At 43.9% G+C, this 19,694-nt stretch overlaps 1 protein-coding gene across 1 annotated transcript in view; it reads left to right on the top strand.

The window, feature by feature from the left end:
* The window catches only part of arrdc1b (arrestin domain containing 1b), a 33,080-nt gene extending 14,855 nt beyond the window's left edge, over nt 1–18,225 (top strand). Inside the window, exons 2-8 of the mRNA XM_079289015.1 lie at nt 3,729–3,839; nt 8,430–8,480; nt 12,352–12,506; nt 12,861–13,043; nt 13,435–13,611; nt 14,099–14,573; nt 15,559–18,225. Coding sequence (XP_079145141.1) covers nt 3,729–3,839; nt 8,430–8,480; nt 12,352–12,506; nt 12,861–13,043; nt 13,435–13,611; nt 14,099–14,573; nt 15,559–15,623 — 1,217 coding nt within the window. The 3' untranslated portion in view covers nt 15,624–18,225. The remainder of the gene's footprint in view (nt 1–3,728; nt 3,840–8,429; nt 8,481–12,351; nt 12,507–12,860; nt 13,044–13,434; nt 13,612–14,098; nt 14,574–15,558) is intronic.
* The last annotated feature ends 1,469 nt before the right edge of the window (nt 18,226–19,694 follow it).

Raw genomic sequence — 19,694 nt, 5'->3', positions numbered from 1 at the left:
TGATGCTTTTAATGGTTTTATGTGAAGCACTTTGAATTACCTTGTTGTTGAAATGTGCTATACAAATAAACTTGCCTTGCCTTGCCCCTTCTAACCCACATCACAGACCCATTTGATACAATGTAACACAGCGGTCATGTCTAGGCAGCCAGATCTTGAAACTCCACGGATTCTATCTTCTCTCCTGGATCGCATAGACTGCCCACGCGGTCTAGTTCGTAAAGTCCTAATGAGTAGTAGCACCGGGATCATCTCCGCCTACGGGGCCACTCTCATTGAACCGTGGAGAGGACCTGGACGGACTCCAGCGAGCTGGCAATGAATCCCGGCAGCAGCTGAGTCAGAGATGTGCTGCTGGCTTCCCTCTTACTACCGAGTGTCAGTCTCCCTCAGGCTGTGGTTCAGTCTGTGGAGAGCTGGCTCCTGGCAAGGATTCCTGTGCTGGCAGCAGCACGGTGTGATCCATAGCTACTGGTGTGTGGATGAGTCGGAGCCTGTCGGCTTCACGCAACCAAACAGAATCTCGTAAATTGAGTTTCACTGCACTATTTCTGGACTACTCGAGCTGGGCCTCGTAGATCGCAATTTTAGCATGAATCTGTTAGTGCTAGATTAATCTCCTCAATTTTCACCAAGAAATTCTGTCAGACTTGTTATCTTGCACTTTTTCATCCACCTGTTTTTATGCACATGGTCAATATACATGGCCCATATGTGTGAACACATTTAAAAAAAAGAAAGCACTTCTTATTGACAATGCATTTCACGCTTGGCTGTCCGAGCTTGAAAAGAAAGAAATGTAATATATGGCATCTGCTTTGGTGTCTTCTAGCGTCGATACACCGCCCATGTGTTGGTGCGATTCGCTGTTACAATCCTCCACCCCACCAGTAAGCCCACTATGTAAGGAATAAATACAACAGGCCAGCTAGCCTGATGGTCTAGGTGGCATAGCCTGCTAAATAACCTCAATATCCCTGCTTCGAGTCGTAATTTATTCCTTAAAAAGACATTTTATTCCAAATTCAAAAATACATATTTCTCTCTTACCTGTAGGGCTATTTACCAGTCCAGCGCTGTCACAAGCACGAGCCTCTCTTTGATGCATTGTTATTGTTGCTCTTAAGTCTCAATCCCCTAACATTAGAGGTGGATGGACGTACATGTGTAACTAATGAAGTAATTCTCCCTAAAGTCTCCATAATTGTTTGCCCCTGAGGGACAAAGGGAAAGTCTTCCACGTTCACACAAGAGAAAGAACAGCAGTGATCTATGCCAATGTGAAAAATATCTTGAGGTTAAACTAGAACAAGGCAGAAGACTCGAGTCTAAGTTTCTACTGAAACATGAGGATATATCGTTTCTATGTCTAGATTTGCGCCTCATCAGACACATCATTACTACTCCCGGTCCATCCGGCCCATTATTCAGCCGCAGACAGCCGGTCTATCTGCCAAAGCAGCCCATCTCTTATGACACAACTATTCACTATTCAGCTGCTGCTGGGGATATTAACAGATTACCCCTGCGCTGACCCTTCGTGGGCTGAGCTCTCCTCTTTTCCACAACAGACAGCTGTAAACAATAGCAGTAATGACTCCCTTTCCTGTCGCATTTGTGTACTTTTACACCTCTCCTGTTGCCTCTGTGAAGTGTGAGGACTCCAGAAAGCTCACGGTGTGTGTGGATGTGGAGTATAAAGGCATTATTCTCTAACAAGAATGAGGCAGATGGCTGCAGGAGCAGATTGCAGGGTTTAGTTTATGACCAGATAAATGTGCGTTAGTCGGTTGAAGGGCAACACTCTGTTTTGTGTCGTGTGATTTGGTTCTTGTTTTTACCGGCAGAGGTTCCTCCCTCTTCCACCGAACCGTGCCAAGAGTGGTGCCGGTGTGGAGAGCCCAGCCATCTGCCACTTTGAGCGAGAGTGTGTGTGTGTGTGTTTGTGTGTGTGTGTGTGCGTGTGTGTGTGTGTGTGTGTGTGTGTGTGTGTGTGTGTGTGTGTGTGTGTGTGTGTGTGCGTGTGTGTGTGAGCTGTACAGGATCCTGCGTTGATGTGCGATCATGTGATCGGTCAAACACAGTGGTCTGAGGCATGAGTTTTTAATTAAGGGTTTTTGACTTCACATGTTCTTATCACACCAGGATTTTAGTGACCAAAGCATGTCTGCAGCATTCATTGCCATGAACGTTTGGACGTATATCCATGGTGACCAGAGGATAAAGACTTGATCCCCTGACTTTTCTTCTAGCGCCACCAACAGGTCAAATTTCAATACTTTGCTCGTTGTCCAAATACTTGCAAAAGTAATGACGTTCCCATCAGCCTCAGATGTGCCTTGTGTTTTGGTTTTAGTGCTAAACAAGAAAGGAAAGGAATTCAGACTGTGTTGTTCTGACATTTCGAACAATACTTGGCCATATCTGTCTGGCTGCTTATCAGAATACTGAGATCATACTGAGGCTGGGACTGTTTAATCCTCTGGCTTCTGTCACAATGTGTGTGTGTGTGTGTGTGTGCGTGCGCATTATCAGAGAGATTTTATTTCCTCACAGATAGATCAACAAGAGGGATAGAGAGAGGAGGAGTGATCCACAGAGAGAGAGAGGCTGTGTTACCACCCTGCAGAGCCGGGCCCTCTACTACCAAGCAGGGTTTTGGGTCAGCGAGGTAACTTCAGGGCTCACCGTGGGTTTTCAGTCCCATGGCGGTGATCCACTTCTTATCGGGGTAGATCGCCATGGTAGCTTCCACTGCACACGTAACCTGTGCCGGATCGACTTGTACAAAAGCTCTGCCTACTCATTCAAATAATATTACACAAATACTAAAAACTTCAACCAGGTAAGCCAGGCGAAAACAAATTTGCCAAATGCAAAAAGGACAGCTGGCAAACAAATCACAGACTGTGTGAATGAATAAGCTTACAGCCTAATATCACATCCCCATCGAGAGCACAATGGATCTGACTATCAATGTGTGCATTGCGTATCAAATAAACCTATTTGCATTCGTTCACACATCCATCTGTACTCTCAGTAATCTCGATGTGACCTCTTTATCTCACCTGTTGCCTCATCATCGCCATCGTCAAACGCAGGTCTAGCGTGACTGCGTTTGACGAACAGTCGGTACTGTGATTCATGACCTCTTTAGTTTCCCAACAGCTCCCTGATGAAGTTACTCCTCCTCCATCTGTTGACAGAAACTCCATTCACAGCCCGTTGTGATTATTAACCACAGCAAAATGCACATGACCAGCACCACAGGGCCCATAATGATTAAGTGAGGCGTCCCTCCTTGCGAGTCATTCTCATGCTAATCAGTGTTTATTGTGCTGGTGGTGCCCAAACTGAGTGGGCTTACATGAGACAACCTTCCTCTTTCTGAAGACAATGAATGTGAATGATGATTGTCATGGAAGTTTTTAGGTCACATGCTCAAGAGTGGAAATAACAAAGAATCTGAATCAGAATCAGAACCGTTTATTGCCACGCAAGTTTTCACCTGCAAGGAATTTGTCGTGGCGGAAGGTGCATAACATTCAACAATAAACAAACAAAGCTGTTAAGATCAAGACTTCGACACAGGAAACAGCTTGACAAATGAATCAGAGTGACAATTTCCCAAAAGGGTGTTAACATGAAGCATTTTTGTTGGTCAGACAAAACAAGAGCGGTAAACATTCAGCCAGTAGTTTGACTCCTTTTCTCTCCTCTCTCCACAGCCATCAAGGTGAACTGTCAGGGCTCATGTGGCGTCTCCAACAAAATGAACGACGCCTCTTGGACTCTGGAGGAGCAGTACTTCAACAGCACGTTGTCGGTGGCCGACAAAGGTGATGACAGTGAAAGCATGATGCTTTTATTAGCTTTTTCTGCCGGTTGCCCTCATACAAACGCATAGGCGCATCAATGGTGACCATAATGTTCAGGCTTTACATTTGTTTTATTCGATGATCACACCACGTTTTGCCGATTCCAGGCAGCTGTTGATCTTCATTCATATTTGTGCACACTATGAAGAGACCTGAAGACTATCTGATGTGCACTACAGTGAGTGGAAACCAATGGTTGCGTAGAAGTTCAGTAAAACTGTTCTAAACATTAACTGTCCTCTAACAGCAAAGCACATCACCATCAGCTTACGTCCTATATGTCATAACGACGCTGTATGACGCGACTGAAGCCTCCTGCCTTTTGCCTCATTTTATGGGACGTCTGCTGCAACAGGCTTAATCTCACAAAGGCAGCAGCAGGTTTTTAGCAGCCGCGTAGTGAGGAATTAAAGCCTCAATCAGTCCGAGTAGCAATCCGCTGTAGTCACGCTCCGGCCGTCCTCTCCGCCATGCCGCCTCCCTGAGGTTAGACGTGGTCTCATACATGCACCACAGCGGACGGGTTTCATTTTTCCGGTCCCCGGTCTCTGGGTTCCATCTCGCCCTGAAGCACTGATGCCCGAGAGCTCGCACAACCGTTTGTTGTGGGGGTTGTCTTCCATCTTTTGTATCGGTTGCCGATACCGCCCGCAGCCAGAAGCTGAAATGTGCCATGCATGCATGAAATGTGTTGTACATGCAAATCGCACTGAGGGACTTAATGGCGGTCATTGGAGCGCGTAATACATGCTGGTGGAAACACCAAGAAGCACGCCAGTGTTTAACACTCAGGACTGTGTGCTTCAACATGTGGTATACACCAGACCAGTCTATATATATATATATATATATATATTTCACATATATATATAGACACAACAGCAGGGCTGGAAATCACACCTCAACACTTGTTTTTCATACAGACCTAAATGTGTTCAGGGTATTAAGAGCTGTCCAGTGAAAGCAGGCGGAGTCAGTCTGGTCAGATTTGTTGTCTTGTTATACTTATTCTTTGATCAGAAGTTCCACATTAAAATTGAATTATTTTGCCAGTATTTTGTTTTGGTAAAGCTCTTGAACAGCTGTTTGTTTTTAGACAAGAATTTTGCTTTCTTTAAATAAAAATGAAAAAAACAAAAACCTAATTCATTCCTTTATGTTAGTCAAAGTTAATTATTTTGGTATTGCCACTGAAACTCTGGTATTTTTTCAATGTTGGTCTCTACAATTGTAAAGTGAACCAAACTGCAAAAAAATACTTATTATGTTAGACATTGGGCGGCAAAAACTTTGTAGGAATTCATCTGAGAAATTTTAAAAAATGAAACGGAATAAATACCACCATGTTTAGCACATTTGCAGTATCTTTGAGGACAAACTACATTCTATATTTCAGTACACACATGCACACACAGTGTACACTGTAAAACACCAGGCACACCACACTCCAAACGGAGGAGGACATAAATAATTCATCACACACCCTCCCTCTGCACTCCCCTTTATCTCTGACATTTTTTCCACATCCCATTCTCTTCAGAAAATGGGCCGCTCTGCCCCCAAGGCACATGGGTGACAGAAGACCACCACACACACACACACACACACACTCTTACACAAAGCAAGCGACGCTCACTTTGGCTGACTGATAATGTGGTATGCCACAGATGCTTGGCGGTTGGAGGACTGAAGACCAGTGATGTCAGCGTCCATTCTTCATCCTGTCACTGTTCAATAAGGATCTGAACACTGCTGCAGCGTGTTCCTGGTTACAAACTGACAGCTTTACATTTAGACTATGCTGGACACGTTTCCCTTTATTGCCATGTCATCTTATTCGATTTATGGATGTTGTACTTCGACACCACAAGGCCAAAAATACAAACCAAGGAGAGAAAGTGTATCGAGGGTCGAAGGTCTCTTTTACTCAACTCAATCGCCCATTTAGGATTTCTATCATCGGTCTTCTGTGTTTATTGTAACTATTCTAAGAGAAGTGAGTTATCTACCACAACATTAAGAATTCGGACATCTTAGAAAACTTTCATTTGTTGACATTCAAAGAACGGCACTGTACACGAGTTACATCGTCGTAGCTGTTGGTTCTTTCCCTCTCCGTGATATTTTGAGTTAAATTGAGTTAACAACACAGCATAGTGTTGATAAATATTATGTTTTAGCAAAGTTTTCTTTATGATTTGCATCATTACAAGAGTTGATATCATTTGTAATCTCTTATTTCTGAGACAGAACCTGTAAGTTACTGTCGGTCTTTAAATTCACCTATTTTCATCTGCATTTTAATTTGCATATTTAAAAAAACTGAGCGGAAACAGAGAAAATTCAAAACATTTTTAAATATTGCAAAAAAGTTGTTACGCTTGGCTGAGGTGTAAAGCGATAAAAGCACAATGTGACACAGTGCGATGGGAGCAGATGTGATGTAACCGTCCTCACACAAAAACAGGAAACGAACAGAAATGTCACATTTCCATCCAGGTTTCTACTTTGGTTTTCACCGTTTGAGGCCCGACTGTCACTCTTTTTAATGACGTCATCTTGTTGCGCCCTCCTCTTCTGCAGTGACCTGACTGGAGAGTTGTCGACCACCTACTGCTTATCTTGATGATCCAGCTCCAGATAATCACATAACCACAATGGATGGAAACAAGCATTCGGATTTTCTAGAAATCAGGTTAAAATGTGCGATACATTTGGAGGGAAAACTGGCTGGTAGTAACGCCAATATCAATAACTGTGTTAGAAGCATGTTGTCCTCATGATGGCACCAGATTAAAGGTGATGATTAAAGTCATCACACATCGTCACCCTGTCCGTCCAGTGTACTAGTCTTCTGCTAGAGTAGTTATTAGTGGTGTAGGTAAGATAGATATTAGATTAGATGGATACTCAAACATGGTGAGAAAGCTGTGGTTAAGAACATCTAACAGCTTGCTCTTGAGCCTATCTGCTCCTCCTTTCATGATTTCCTTCGTCTTTTCTGGCCAGTCTTAGCAATGTCTCAACAGTTGAGTATATAAAGTGGCTGCACCTGCACAGCGCTGGTTTTGAGCACAACTGCTTCCTCAAGCAGTAAACATGATGCAAATGAACACACACACACACAGTCTGGGCACTTCCCCTCAGTAAACTGAGGCTAACAGGGGAAAAGCCGAGTTGTGCCCGTCCCTAATGAGATGTTGATGTCTGGAAGAATTGAATTGGTCTGTCAGATCATCTAGAGAATTCATAAGCCGACTCTCTCAAGGTGCTCCCAGTGTGACAGAGATGGAAAGGCTCTTATTGGTGCCTCATGCTCTTCTTATCAATTTAGGTGCGCTTGTGAAATAAAGTATAAAACAGTATGTAGTAGTTAACGCGATACTTAACAGAGTTTGTTGTATTACAAAACACCTCTTCATCCTTCAGAGCACTTCCTGTTTACATCCTCAGAATGACACATGTGCCTCTGAAAACACAGCGAGGTCTGCCTTTGTTTACCCCGTGACGTCTGATAAGATCAGGAGTACAAAGTTCTCGTACTGCTGCACTTCAGCAACTTCTCTTTTTCTTCTGCGCTGCTGCTCTACCCTGATGTGTAAAAATACATTTGTTTTGTTTCTATAGTGTTCATTTTCTCAGCGTGAGATTCTGAAGGCATTCATGACAACATCTATAAAGGAAAAGGCTGGAGACGGTGTTTATTTTTCTTATCGCGAACGAAACTCATGAAAAGATAACCTAGAATGAGCTGATGCCATCGAGCCTGGTCTGTATATCCAGAGCCTGGTACATCTTAATCCTCTGTGCCACAGAGCTCCATTGTTGTCAATGAGCCCCACTGTCACACTAGATGACATGTTCTTTCATCACCATGAACACATACACCTGCTGCTGTAAATACTCACTACATCCCCGGGTGTGTATTATTCCGCAGCTGAAAATAGTCCCCAACAAATTCACAATTTACCCCTGTTTGAGTAACATTTGTGAAAGCTACAGTGCCCCGCTGTTTGGGGAAATACTTTGACCTTCTTCTTCAATGGGAATCAATGGCCTCCTTGGTAGAGATGGAGTAGACAGGATTTTTTGACAATGAGAGAAATCTAGAATTAAACCAGGCTTGTTCTTTAATCCCAGTGATGCTGACCTGCAGAGGTTTCAGCTGAGCAGAAGAATGCACTCGGTCTTGGGTCGATCGCTGCTTTCCCCCACGGTGCCACTCTGCTTATAAATCATTGATTAGCTTTGCTGAGAAGTGCTCCAAGTTTGCCAGCTACACGTGTTGCCGCTTCCTCCGACACCGGCTGATTGGTTTCAGTTGCTAGTTTCGTTCGCTACAGAAGACTCGGCTCAGCTGTCTTTGAACAATGACGCTGCTTTGTCTCAGAAACTCCATCCCTCTGGGAAAGTAGGTGATCCTCACAGGACTCATAATGTATACTGGGGGGTATGGGAAGTCAAAATATACACAATCACACACAGACCCTGATCTGTATTTGCAACCATTCATGTAATTTACATTTAACTGAGAGACTTCCTCTTTTACAGGAACCCTGGCGGCAGGCGAGCACAGTTTCCCCTTCCAGTTTCTCATTCCAGGTGAGTGTGGGATTGACCCAGGTGACCCGTTCCACTTCATTGCTCCACGTCGGAGGCACGCCTTACGGTCTCGTAATAGTTTTCCAGGTCTGCGATAACATCTGATAGCATGGAACTTTTTCCTGTTAGTGTACTTACAACGTGCTCAGCCCTAAGCCCTTTGTCTCCCACACAAAGCAGACGCACACAGATCTGCGATACCGATGCCGTGTGAAGGATCCTTACCGAGTTAATGTTTAAGAGATTTGGGGAGGACCATGCCGATTGTGACGTGACTCAGCGTGATAAATAATCTGTATTCCACATGCCACTTCACATACACGGCTACGTAGAGTTTTTTTCCGAAGGCTGACGAGTAAAATAAATGACATCATACTCACGCACATGACACGGAGATCAGCCGAACATGCTTGGCACCTGCGAGGTTCACACACAGTGCAGTGTCTGTCTGGTATCTTGCACTCTCTCAGGCGTGGGCTGCAGCACGGGGGGGTGGAGATTGGGTTATTTTTAGTTCCCTCTCCTGTTGTGCAGTCACTGTTTAATTGGTCTTCATGCCCCCCCCCCCCCCCCTCTCAGACCCTCTGACTTGAGAGCATCAGCACAGGGCATGTTAACTGTCATGTAGTGATGAGGAGAGACAAACCCACATTATGACATATTTAATAAGATATTGCATAATTTGCATGTTTAAACATACATGTTTAGAGTGCTTGTAATCTGAAATAGAATGCCTTAATGTGAGTAATCAGGTGGGAAAGTTCCGTGGTGATACCTATTAGTTAAACATGTTCACCCTATTCATGTGGGTTGTCTCTCCAGAAGTGGCTCATGGAGAATAAAGTGTCTCGTACGCCCCCTGCTGGTACAGCACAGTCTGATTTGGTCTGTTGTTAAAATAGACTTGCAGCAAATAAAGTCTTTGGGTAGAATGACCTGACTTTTAACACTGGGTTCCAATAGGTGATGGTGATAATGAGTTTTGTATCCTCTTAATGAAATGTTCATGTGTAGATATGAAAACATCTCAGCATCAAAACACAGAATAAACACATACAACCATAGAGAATGATGATGTGCAACATCTAAATAAAGAATGAATGAATGAAGTGTGTTAGTTCATAAAATAAACGCAGTGTCATCTGGTAGAGGTTGCACTATCTTGGAAGGAAAATACTATGTATTGTTGTACAAAAGTATGTCAATAAAGTTGAATGGAATTGAAGAAACATTTAAAAACAAAATCCTCTAAAAATAAAAACTCTATAATCTGTTCCTGATCAGGGTCCACGCCAATGAACGCTGATCAGTTCCTACTCAAAGACAGACACGGAGACCTTGAAGCTTGTTTAAATGTGTGATGAAGCGTGACAGTTAATGGTTCAAAGTTCTTTTCAAATGAAGTAAAAAGTTAATAATACACTTAAGCCCACCGACTCAGCTGTGGCAGGTACAGCAGGTCGTTGATTATCACGTCGTTGATGTTTCACCTTCGAACTCTGTCAGAGAAACACTGGGACCCAGTTTGCTCTCGATGTGTGCTGGGATGGATGTGAGGGTGCTGTGAAGTGGGATAACGGTGCTACATGAATGCAGTCAGTGCGAGAGGTTTGAATCTTCACTGGCCTCACGATTCAGCTGTTCAACGATTCTCGAGGAACCGCTATAAAACAAGCATTTATCTGGAGTCGAGGCATCAGATGGTGTTCTGGTCTGATTCATTTTTTTCAACGAGGGAACAAAGAATTCAAAGAGACGGGGGAAGGCGTAGGCCGAGATAGATTCAGTGCAGAGACACTCAGGGGATAAATAGGGTTGGATGAAATGGTGGATGACCTCATTCCAAAAGGACATGAGATACACGTTGAGGATGAGAAAAATAAACGAGACGAAAAAGTGATACACTTTGATGGAGTGCTAGAACCTTTTATCCTTATCGCGCAAGAATCCTTGTTTTCATACAAATTAACTGAATAAACTAATAACCAGTGAGCAGCTGATGATCACAGCAGAAGACGAGGACAGCCTTAACATGCCCAAACATTCCCTATCTTACTGTTGATTTCTGAAGTTAAACTGTCAACCGTGACACATTTCAAAACACCAACACTGAGCTGGGAATCAGGGAGCACGCTGTGAGACAAAATATGTGTGGATGAAATACGTGCTTTTGAAATCAAATCAAAAGAGTTCCCTCCAAACAGGATTCCTTCTCACGAGCAATGTTTATCAGATGAAACCTTCTCTACTTGATCTGAACACGAAAGTAATTCTTGACTTGGTGATTGGCAGGTTTAAAAGCCAAGCTTTAAACGGGGCTAAATTTGGATGAAGAACCATTTTTAGGTGTCTAGGTTACATATTACACCATTTTACTGACTACAGTTCAACTTGTAACAGGAACGGATGCCATATTGAAATATAGTCACTGACATGCAGTTGAAATGATGTTAACATGGAACTCAGACATCCGAACAAGCGTCTTCAAAGCTCGTTAGCTTTGCCTGTATTTAGTCAAAGCAAGGTATTGGACAAATTGAAATTTGGACTCTGATGATGGCACTGATTGAAAAGTCAAGGGGTCACCAAAGAGATGACAGCACATCCTGAGGGCAACAGTAATATCTGAACCAAATTCCATGGCAATCCATCTTAGAGTTTGACAACCCTCACGGTGGCACCAGAGGAAAATTCAATGGGATTCATCCACTGGGGACCATGAATGACTGTAACCTTTACCACAACTGTGGCCCAGTTTCAACGTAGGTGGCAATTTCTTTTCAAGATCTTTTGACCTGCAAATCAACAAAGTGCTCACTTGGTTCCTTGGTTGTCCAAGTCGTGATGTCAGGGGGGCTGCCTCTTGAAATGAAGTTAGCAAGTTCAACTGCAGCTCAAGGCAAAAAGGCCGATTTCGCAACCCTCAGCCACATTTCAGCAGCCACAGGCAGCCTCAGCCTGGTGCTTCAGTCTGTCCTTTGTCAGTCCGTCCACAGCTCTGTCCTGGCTCCCAAGCTGTCTGAAACAAAACACAACAACAACCCACATCTCCTGCTTGATTCTTATTGACAGCAGCAGCATCAGCAGACTTGTCCCTGGAGCAGCCGCCCGCTTCGCTGACATTAGCATCTGAATGAGGATCAGTGAGAAACGGAACGCTTCAAGATAGTGAGAGGGGCTCAGCTTTTGTTTTGACAACACATAAATCACATTTTTGTAGATGGTGTTTGGCAATGTACAGGCAGATTGTTTGTACGGCTCACACTTCTAGAAGAGCTTTTTTTTTCTTCCTGTCCTCTGGCTCTGAACATCTCTCTCCTGCTGTCTGTCTGGCTGCTTTCTCCCCAGATAGGTTTTTTTATCTGCCTCTCCTTAAATTGCCTTCCCTCCAGCCTTGTGCCTCCCTGTTTCCTGCTCTTCACTGCCCTTTCCTCGAGTCACAAGAACAATCAGTGTCCTTTTATCCACTCTGGACAAATGTGCAGGAATCAGTCTGAAAAGCTCCTTCCCTCTTGTGACAGCTCTGATAGAGGCCTACGTGGATAAGGACACAATTTCAGCTCTGTCCTCCCCCTACTGCTAACTCTAAAAGAAAATCTTTAAAATCTGAAAAATTTGTCTCAATAAAAAAAGAATAGTCTGTACTATGCACATGAAAGTAACTGTAACGACATCTGTCTATGTTAGTAGTGTCTAACAATTTAATTCTGAGCAGCATTTTGTATTTTTACTGGTTATCAAAGATGCAAAATACCTTTTTTCAAACCTTTTGATTGAAAAATCAAACGTATGGGCTTTAGCGGTCCTTTCGCCCCCAAAATATCAGCAACTGTTCTCAGTGTCAAAGTAACGTCTGCAATCCTCTCTTCAGTCGCTGTTCCGACGTCTTTTGAGGGGCCCTTTGGGAAGATTATTTACCGCGTGAGGGCAGCTATCGACACGCCCCGCTTCTCTAAGGACTACAAAGCCCAGAGGCCCTTCTACCTGCTCAACCTGCTCAACCTAAATGAGGTGCCTGCCATTGAAGTAAGTGTTCGCAGCACAAGTGTCCCTACTTTTTGATAATCTCTCTGCTCGTTGTATTGCTGAACAAACCTGAATGCTGCTCTTCTGTTCTTTTTCGAAATAGTTGCAGAAACAGGAGGAGATCAGCGCGTGTCTCGGTCGAGGCTTATTTGATTTGATGGCAGAGCAGGATCTAATTCATTTTCTCCCCAACCTTCCCTCCTTTACTCACTTACCATTCACTCTCTTCCCGACATGACTGTCGGAGTTTCCTGATACTCTGGAACTAAGCCGGGATAGATAATCAGCACAGCATCAGCTAATTTAGGCTTCTTTATCGCCGCACTAACAAACGTTTATCCTGCGACTCCACAGCATCCGAGTTACGCTGTGACCACGAAGAAGTTCAGCTACCTCCTGGTGAAGACGGGGACCCTGATGCTGAAAGCTCGCAGTGACCTGAGGGGTTACATCCCCGGGCAGGTCATCAAGTTAGCCACTGAGATCCACAACAAGTCTGGGAAGGACACAGGGTGTGTGCTGGCCAGTCTCATACAGGTAGATCAGTGAATATTATCAGTAATAATTATGTTTGTTTTTGTACCACCATAACTTCTTGCTGCAGTGAGTCATCTTTGGAAATATTGTCTCGCAAATGCTTTCAGGTGTTAAGCGCAGAACAGGTGCACTGAGTCTGAAAAATGAGAAGCATAATCTGTGTCGCCCTTATTATGAGAACAGCCGCCCCCCCCCCCCGGAATTATCCTTTTTAAGGAATTAATTATCATTCATAGAACTACAACCTCCCTGTGGGAGCGCATGAAATCTCTCTACAATAATAGAGGTTTTCTTACTCCCTTTTGGAAGGAGCCGCTTTTCCTTCCAATAAGCTAGAGGCGGGTGAATCGGTTTGAAGTCACCATCGCATCTTTTTGTGTCCGCGCACCAGAAAGTGACCTACAAGACCAAGCGGCCTGTGTTCGACCTGCGGACCATCGCAGAGGTGGAGGGAGCCGGAGTGAAAGCAGGAAAACATGCAGAGTGGAGAGAGCAGATCATCGTCCCTCCTCTTCCTCAGTCAGCACTGGCCCGCTGCAGCCTCATAGACATTGACTATTTCATTCAGGTCAGTGTGTGTGTGTGTGTGTGTGTGTGTGTGTGTGTGTGTGTGTGTGTGTGTGCGTGTGTTTAGATGTGCATAATATTATTTTAAAAGACTTATCCTCTGAGCTTCCAAAGTTCATTCTCTTCCAAATTTGTGGAGCGTACTTAAAGGGCAACACTGTTTTTTAATGTTTGTTGTTTTTGTGTTCCTGCTGGCGCCTGCACACATTCAGAATATTTTAGATTTCAGAGCTTGTTGTCACTGTAAACACAGCAGCTAGATATACTGTACGTTTTCACCTATTCTGGTGTATTTTATTGCAGCCGGATGAATAATAGCATCGTATACTGTATTATAGGGATATCATAGTAATTATTCTCTTGGATCAGTTGTAAATGTGTACCCAAATTTAACTAATAAATGTAATGAGCCTTAACTATATTGCAGTATAAAGTTCAAATCGCATTTGAGGCCTGTTCTCCTGTCACAAATGCTGTTTGTGTTTCAGGTGTCCCTAAAATCTCCAGACGCCGTCGTGACTCTGCCCATCTACATTGGGAACATCGTCGTGAACTTGTCTCCGTCGAGGCCCGTGCTCTCCCGTCCAGACCGCTGCGGCGCAACCGTCGCAACCGTCGCACCCGGTGCGGCGGGCGTGACTCCCAGTGCTCCACCGGCGGAGGAGGAGGAGCCAGAGGAGGGGATGTGTGCAGGCGGCGTGGCCAGTGAGGAGATTCCCACCAAGAGTCACTCTCAGCAGGATCCCTCAGGTCAGCCGGTCACCATGTCCCCCAGCGCCTTCAGCCACGCACCGGGTGCGGCCCTTCCTCCGGGCCACAGACAGCCCGACGCGTCCGCTCCCCTGTTCTGTGTGTCCACCGGGGCCACCATACCTTTCTTCACCGAGGGAAACGTGACTCCCATCCCCACTTCCTGTTCTCTCATCCTCCCTCCAGAGTACAGCAGCTGGGACTACCCTCATGGTTGGTTCTTCGACACCGGCACACTGACAAACACATATGCACACAGGGACACACAAGATAGCAGTTTGATTTAATGGCCAATTAAATGGTCATGTCACCCCTATCACAGTCAGTGCTTTGAAATGTCTTTTTTATGTTTTCACCTCAGTGAATTCAAGTGATGAATTGTCTGAAGTTCGATCTCTAAAGCCGGTTAAACCTGGCTGGTGTTGAGCCAAGAGTGGCCTCTTGCAGTCGCGTTGTCATATGTCCTTTTTATAGGTAAAGCTGAATGAGACAAACACAAGAACTCTCACAATCACGTGGCCCACATGTCACATATAAACAATCACACACTAACGTTTTATCGCTCAGCCACAAATCCTGCCAAATTCTGTCAGGCAGCTTTCCACTCATGCAGAGGTCCTGACTATTCCCAAACGTTGCCGTTTGAACAGCTCTCACAAGCTTCAACAAGCCCACAAAGTTAGTTTTTGTCTGAAACTGAAACTACAGTTCTGTTGAGCGACAATGCTAACCCCTTAAAACTCAGGGCACCAGCTGTGTATTCGTAATGCTGGAAACACCGTGGTACGGTAAGTGCTCTTGAACGCACCCTCGGGCCAGTTAGTGAAGACAGACACTTTTACATTTCACATGAAAACAAGTGAGGGATGACCGAACACTGCAGGTGCTTCTGAGTTAATTTAATGCGGTTGCTGAAGCATTCACACTTGAAGCTCAAGAGTCCTATAGCATGCAATCTATTCGTTAGATAATAACCACAGAGTAATGCCATGATTATTACAGAAACCCATGTTCACTCTGTCATGTCAAAGCTGGAACGTGTCAAAAGCACATTCAGAATCACATTTCAGATAGACTGATGCACCCTATATGACAAATCCACTGACTTACAGTGATACTTTAGTAGTTACTACAGAGCAGAGGCAGGACTTCAGCTCTATCACCGACTTTATTTTTCTTCTGCCTTTGTGTGTTACAGAGCCCCCACCCACTTACGAGGAAAGCTGCACTAGCGCTGACTCCAGTTTCAACAGTAGACAGTAGAGAAGAAGCAGGTGACGAAGCATCATCGCCCACTCTCGTCTGCATTCGACACTCTCGGCTAATCGAGGCAGAGACACCGCGGGTTACAGAGGATGGACGATAACTCCACCCCGAGAACACCCCAAAGATTGTTTCCTTGTCGTCGAATAAGTAAAAAAAGAAAAAAGGGATCATGTCTTATATTGAGTGGAAGTTTAATTTCTCGTGTCTCATCAGGTAGAGTCAGACCGAACGGGTGAACATCACTGTGCCTAAAAGAAGTATTTTGGATCATCACACAGCATTTCCAATAGTCAGTGATTGGACATGGAGACATGGAGTTAAATCTGTTTTGTTTTTCCAATCCATTTTTGCATCTGTGATGCCTTGAAAATGATTTCGGCCGACTGAAGGCTCATGTTTGACGAGATTCATCGCTGGCCTTTTCTTCTTTTTTTTTTAAGTCTTGTTCCAATTGTGCCCTTGTTATTGTGGTCCACCGCTGTCCTCAGCAGCAGCAGGGCAGAGATGTCTAAAGGAGAACTCATTACCAGAGGCTGTGGTTTGTCTAGTTTAACCAGTTAAAACACCAGTGTGTAGGGTCATCTGTGATTATAGCATCTTAATAATAATACCACTAGAAGAGTCCAGTCTGAATCCGACACATATTGGCTTTAAAGACAAATAGAGTCCCGGCAGCACCTCTCAGTTGTGTAACTTGAAACAGAGGGAGCAGTAAGAACATCAAAAATAACTTACTGTCGTGAGAATTTGTATATTTTCTAGCATTGCTTTTATCGACATGACCACCTGGAATATTTATAAAATAAAAAATGTTTAACTTAAATTTGCCTCAAGACAAGATATTTTATGTTGAGAGAAATGAAACACATAGAGTGCTCTGATCTCTTTTTGGAAAGATTGACTATCTTAGATTAATATATATATATATATATATTTATACATATACATACATACATGCATATCTCTGAACTGCCACCATGTGCTGTTGCCTCATACAGCTGAGAGGTTTCGCTTTGACACCAGTTTTGTATTCAGAGGACGGTTTCTCTGCAGATGAGGCTCATTTCTCCTGCAGCTGGATGTGTTGAAGACTCGGTCTATGTCCGCCCTCTCGTGGCCGTCACTGGTACAAATTTATCTCAAACTCCTCTTGAAAGTGGAGCTTAACATGATCAGCCATGCAAATGCTTCACTGAGTCCCTGCTTCTGTGATGCACCAAGTGAGGTCTGCTGTTTGAATTGTTTGTTGAGCAGAACGGACAAATTGAGGTTTTGAGATGCGTGTTGTGTTGAGATGTGATGCAGGTGTTTAGCGTCACTTTTTCAGTCTGAATGAGATTATACGTTGTGGTTTTTTCCCTCTCTGTTGCCTTCATGTTCTTTTAGTGTTACGTCCGTGAGATGAGAACGCTCTGAAACTTCAGCTGGTGCAGACGATAAACATACATGTGCACAACACAGCACTTTTTAGTATTTGCATGGGTTTCTGACTGTACGTCTTGTGTGTGTGTGTGTGTGTGTGTGTGTAAAACAGAACTTGTTTGGACAAGTTCACCTGAGGTCTGTTTTCCCTCAAACTCAACTATTTCAAATTGATTTGTGACTCAGCGCCTGTGTTAAATTACCGGTCGGAGACATTTTCGTTGCCTGTTACAAGGTCTGGGTGATAATTCCACACTTTTATCTTTCAGTCTGACCTTTAGATCTGATCTCATCATGTTATCACTCCCCTAATGCCTCCTGTCCAAATTAGCTCATCTTAACTCATCAGCCTTTATTTTAACTAACCAAGAGTTTGATCTCATGTCATTCATAAGAGTGGAACAGAGTTTATGTGGATTCTGTTATTTGACCACATTTTTAGTACAATCTCAAAGTCTATCCTGTGAATTCAGAAGACAAAAACATGTCGACTCCTCACCGCAGATCACGGTGCCAAGTGTTTTCCACAATTTGTATTTTATTTTGTGAGACACGTCCGCTCCGAGATTTTCCACAGACAAACTGCTGTTACTGTTGGAAACCTGACAGTCCCCCAAACTACGTTGTGTCCTGGCTCTACATCATTGTGAATGCATGCCTTAAACAATCTGGATTCCCACCACCTCTTTCAGGAGCTCGTGGTGGACTTCTCTTCTTCTCTGTCAGGGATGCGCAGCGCTTCCTTGGTTCTGTCTCCTGTGGACTGTGCTTAGTGCACCTGATGTATACAAATGTAGCTTTTTAAAGCAGCGAGGACACTGGACCTTAAACCTGTTTTTATTCTTGTTTTAGAAAATATGTGCAATTCCTCTCATCTCCTAAGAATGCTGCAGCACCGACTCCCTGAAGTCATTTCACGCTGCCTTTAGCGATCCTGGTTCTGTTTAATTCCTCTCCACCAAAAGGTACGATAGCTTTATGAAGCTCCAATTGTTCTGTGTTTGTTTTTTTCATTCTTTTCCCCTCACATATTGATGAGTGGCGTCTGGTTTTGTATTTTTCTACTTGTTAAACTGTTTACAGGTGCGTATGCAGACACTTGTAGTAGCACCTCAATCAGTAAATGTAATATTTCAGCATACAGTGAAGAATCAGTTGTACTGTACAGGATAACAATAAAGATATACAACGTGTTTTTGTTGCTTATGTCAGCAGAGTCGGCTTTGTTGTTCTGACATAGGAACATGCTTCCAAAACTAATTGTATTTTTATTTTTAAGAAACAGTGAGCATTATTGCACCTTTCAACAACAAGGCAGTTAAAAGTGCAAACATTTATATTTGTTTGGACAAATAACATAAGGACACCGCTGATCTACAGCTACATCTAAGTGTGATCTTTCTTGAAAATATGTGTATAACTGCAGGAATCCTGGTGAAAGGTTCTCAGTTGTTCTAAAAGCGGAACACAAAAAAGCAGTAGAAGCTGTTGCAATGGTGGCTAAAGTCAAAAGGACTCCGGGATGAAGATGTTTGCAGAGGATGAGATGACAGGCAGCTGCCACACAGCATTTTGATTTAAACTGCAGAGATGTATTTCAAATCAATAGATGAGAAATAGAATGATAAAGTGTTTTTGCAGTTTAAATGTAGGACATGAAATTGAAGTTAATAACCGTGTAGCCCTAGAACACAGCAACAGGTTAAGGCCTATGATGTGCTATGCATCTGTCAGGAGGTTGTACTGCTTCAGAACTCGGTAGCAACAGATTGGACAGTCCTTGCAAGATGAGCACTTTTTGTAAACCATCTCTGCCTCTTCAGCCTCATCTTCAGCATCCTCCGGCCCGGCTTCTGTTGTCTTGGTTGTGTACTCCTCAAATACTGATGCCTTCATCCCACTGTCGTGCCAGACGTTTGAGCTCGCTTTGTAACTCGCATAGTCAAATCGTAATTAACACAATGACAGCCACAAAGTCATAAGAACCAGTCACATATATTCATATGACAACAAAGCACATCAATCCAGCAGACCTGCAGCGGATCCACGCATTCCACCAGACAAGAGCACGAGCCATCAAATATTATTCATAAAAACGTTACTGCAGATGTAAAAAAACAAACGCAGTTGTCACTTACCAAATTCTTTGTTGACAAAGAATTTAATCCCAGTACATCGTTTCAGTTCCAGTAAGAAGTCCTCGATTCATGGACGCCGTGACAGTCGAGCCGCCCCTGTATTTCGCCGGTCTACCGCGGCCATTCGCACCTGCGCCGGCCCCGCCCCGACCGTCGCACCGGCACGAGCGCACGCCGCAGACCGCGGTTATGGAGAAAAGTTTTTAAAAGCACCGTAGTGTCCAGCCGTGCTATGGCGTCCTCGGATCGCGAGGAGTATAATGTCAGTTTATACTGTTGATACAGTTTTCACTGATTATTGACTTTCGGTATGAGAGTAAATTGAACGTGTTCTGTGAAGCATATAATTTAGTCGGGGCCGGCGATGTCAGAGACCGGCCCAAACCCCAAACCCAGATTCCTGCCCAATAAAAGTGTACGTACAGGAGACGATCTGCTCAGTACTAATATTTCTTTGTAACGTCTCTGTGTGTGTTTACTGTTTTCCTGCAGACGTCCAGCAGCTGTT

The sequence above is a fragment of the Melanostigma gelatinosum genome, assembly GCF_949748355.1.
Source record: "Melanostigma gelatinosum genome assembly, chromosome: 18".
In the NCBI taxonomy this organism is placed as follows: Eukaryota; Metazoa; Chordata; class Actinopteri; order Perciformes; family Zoarcidae; genus Melanostigma; species Melanostigma gelatinosum.
The sequence above is the reverse complement of the archived record's forward strand: the minus strand, read 5'-3'. Positions and strand labels throughout refer to the sequence as shown.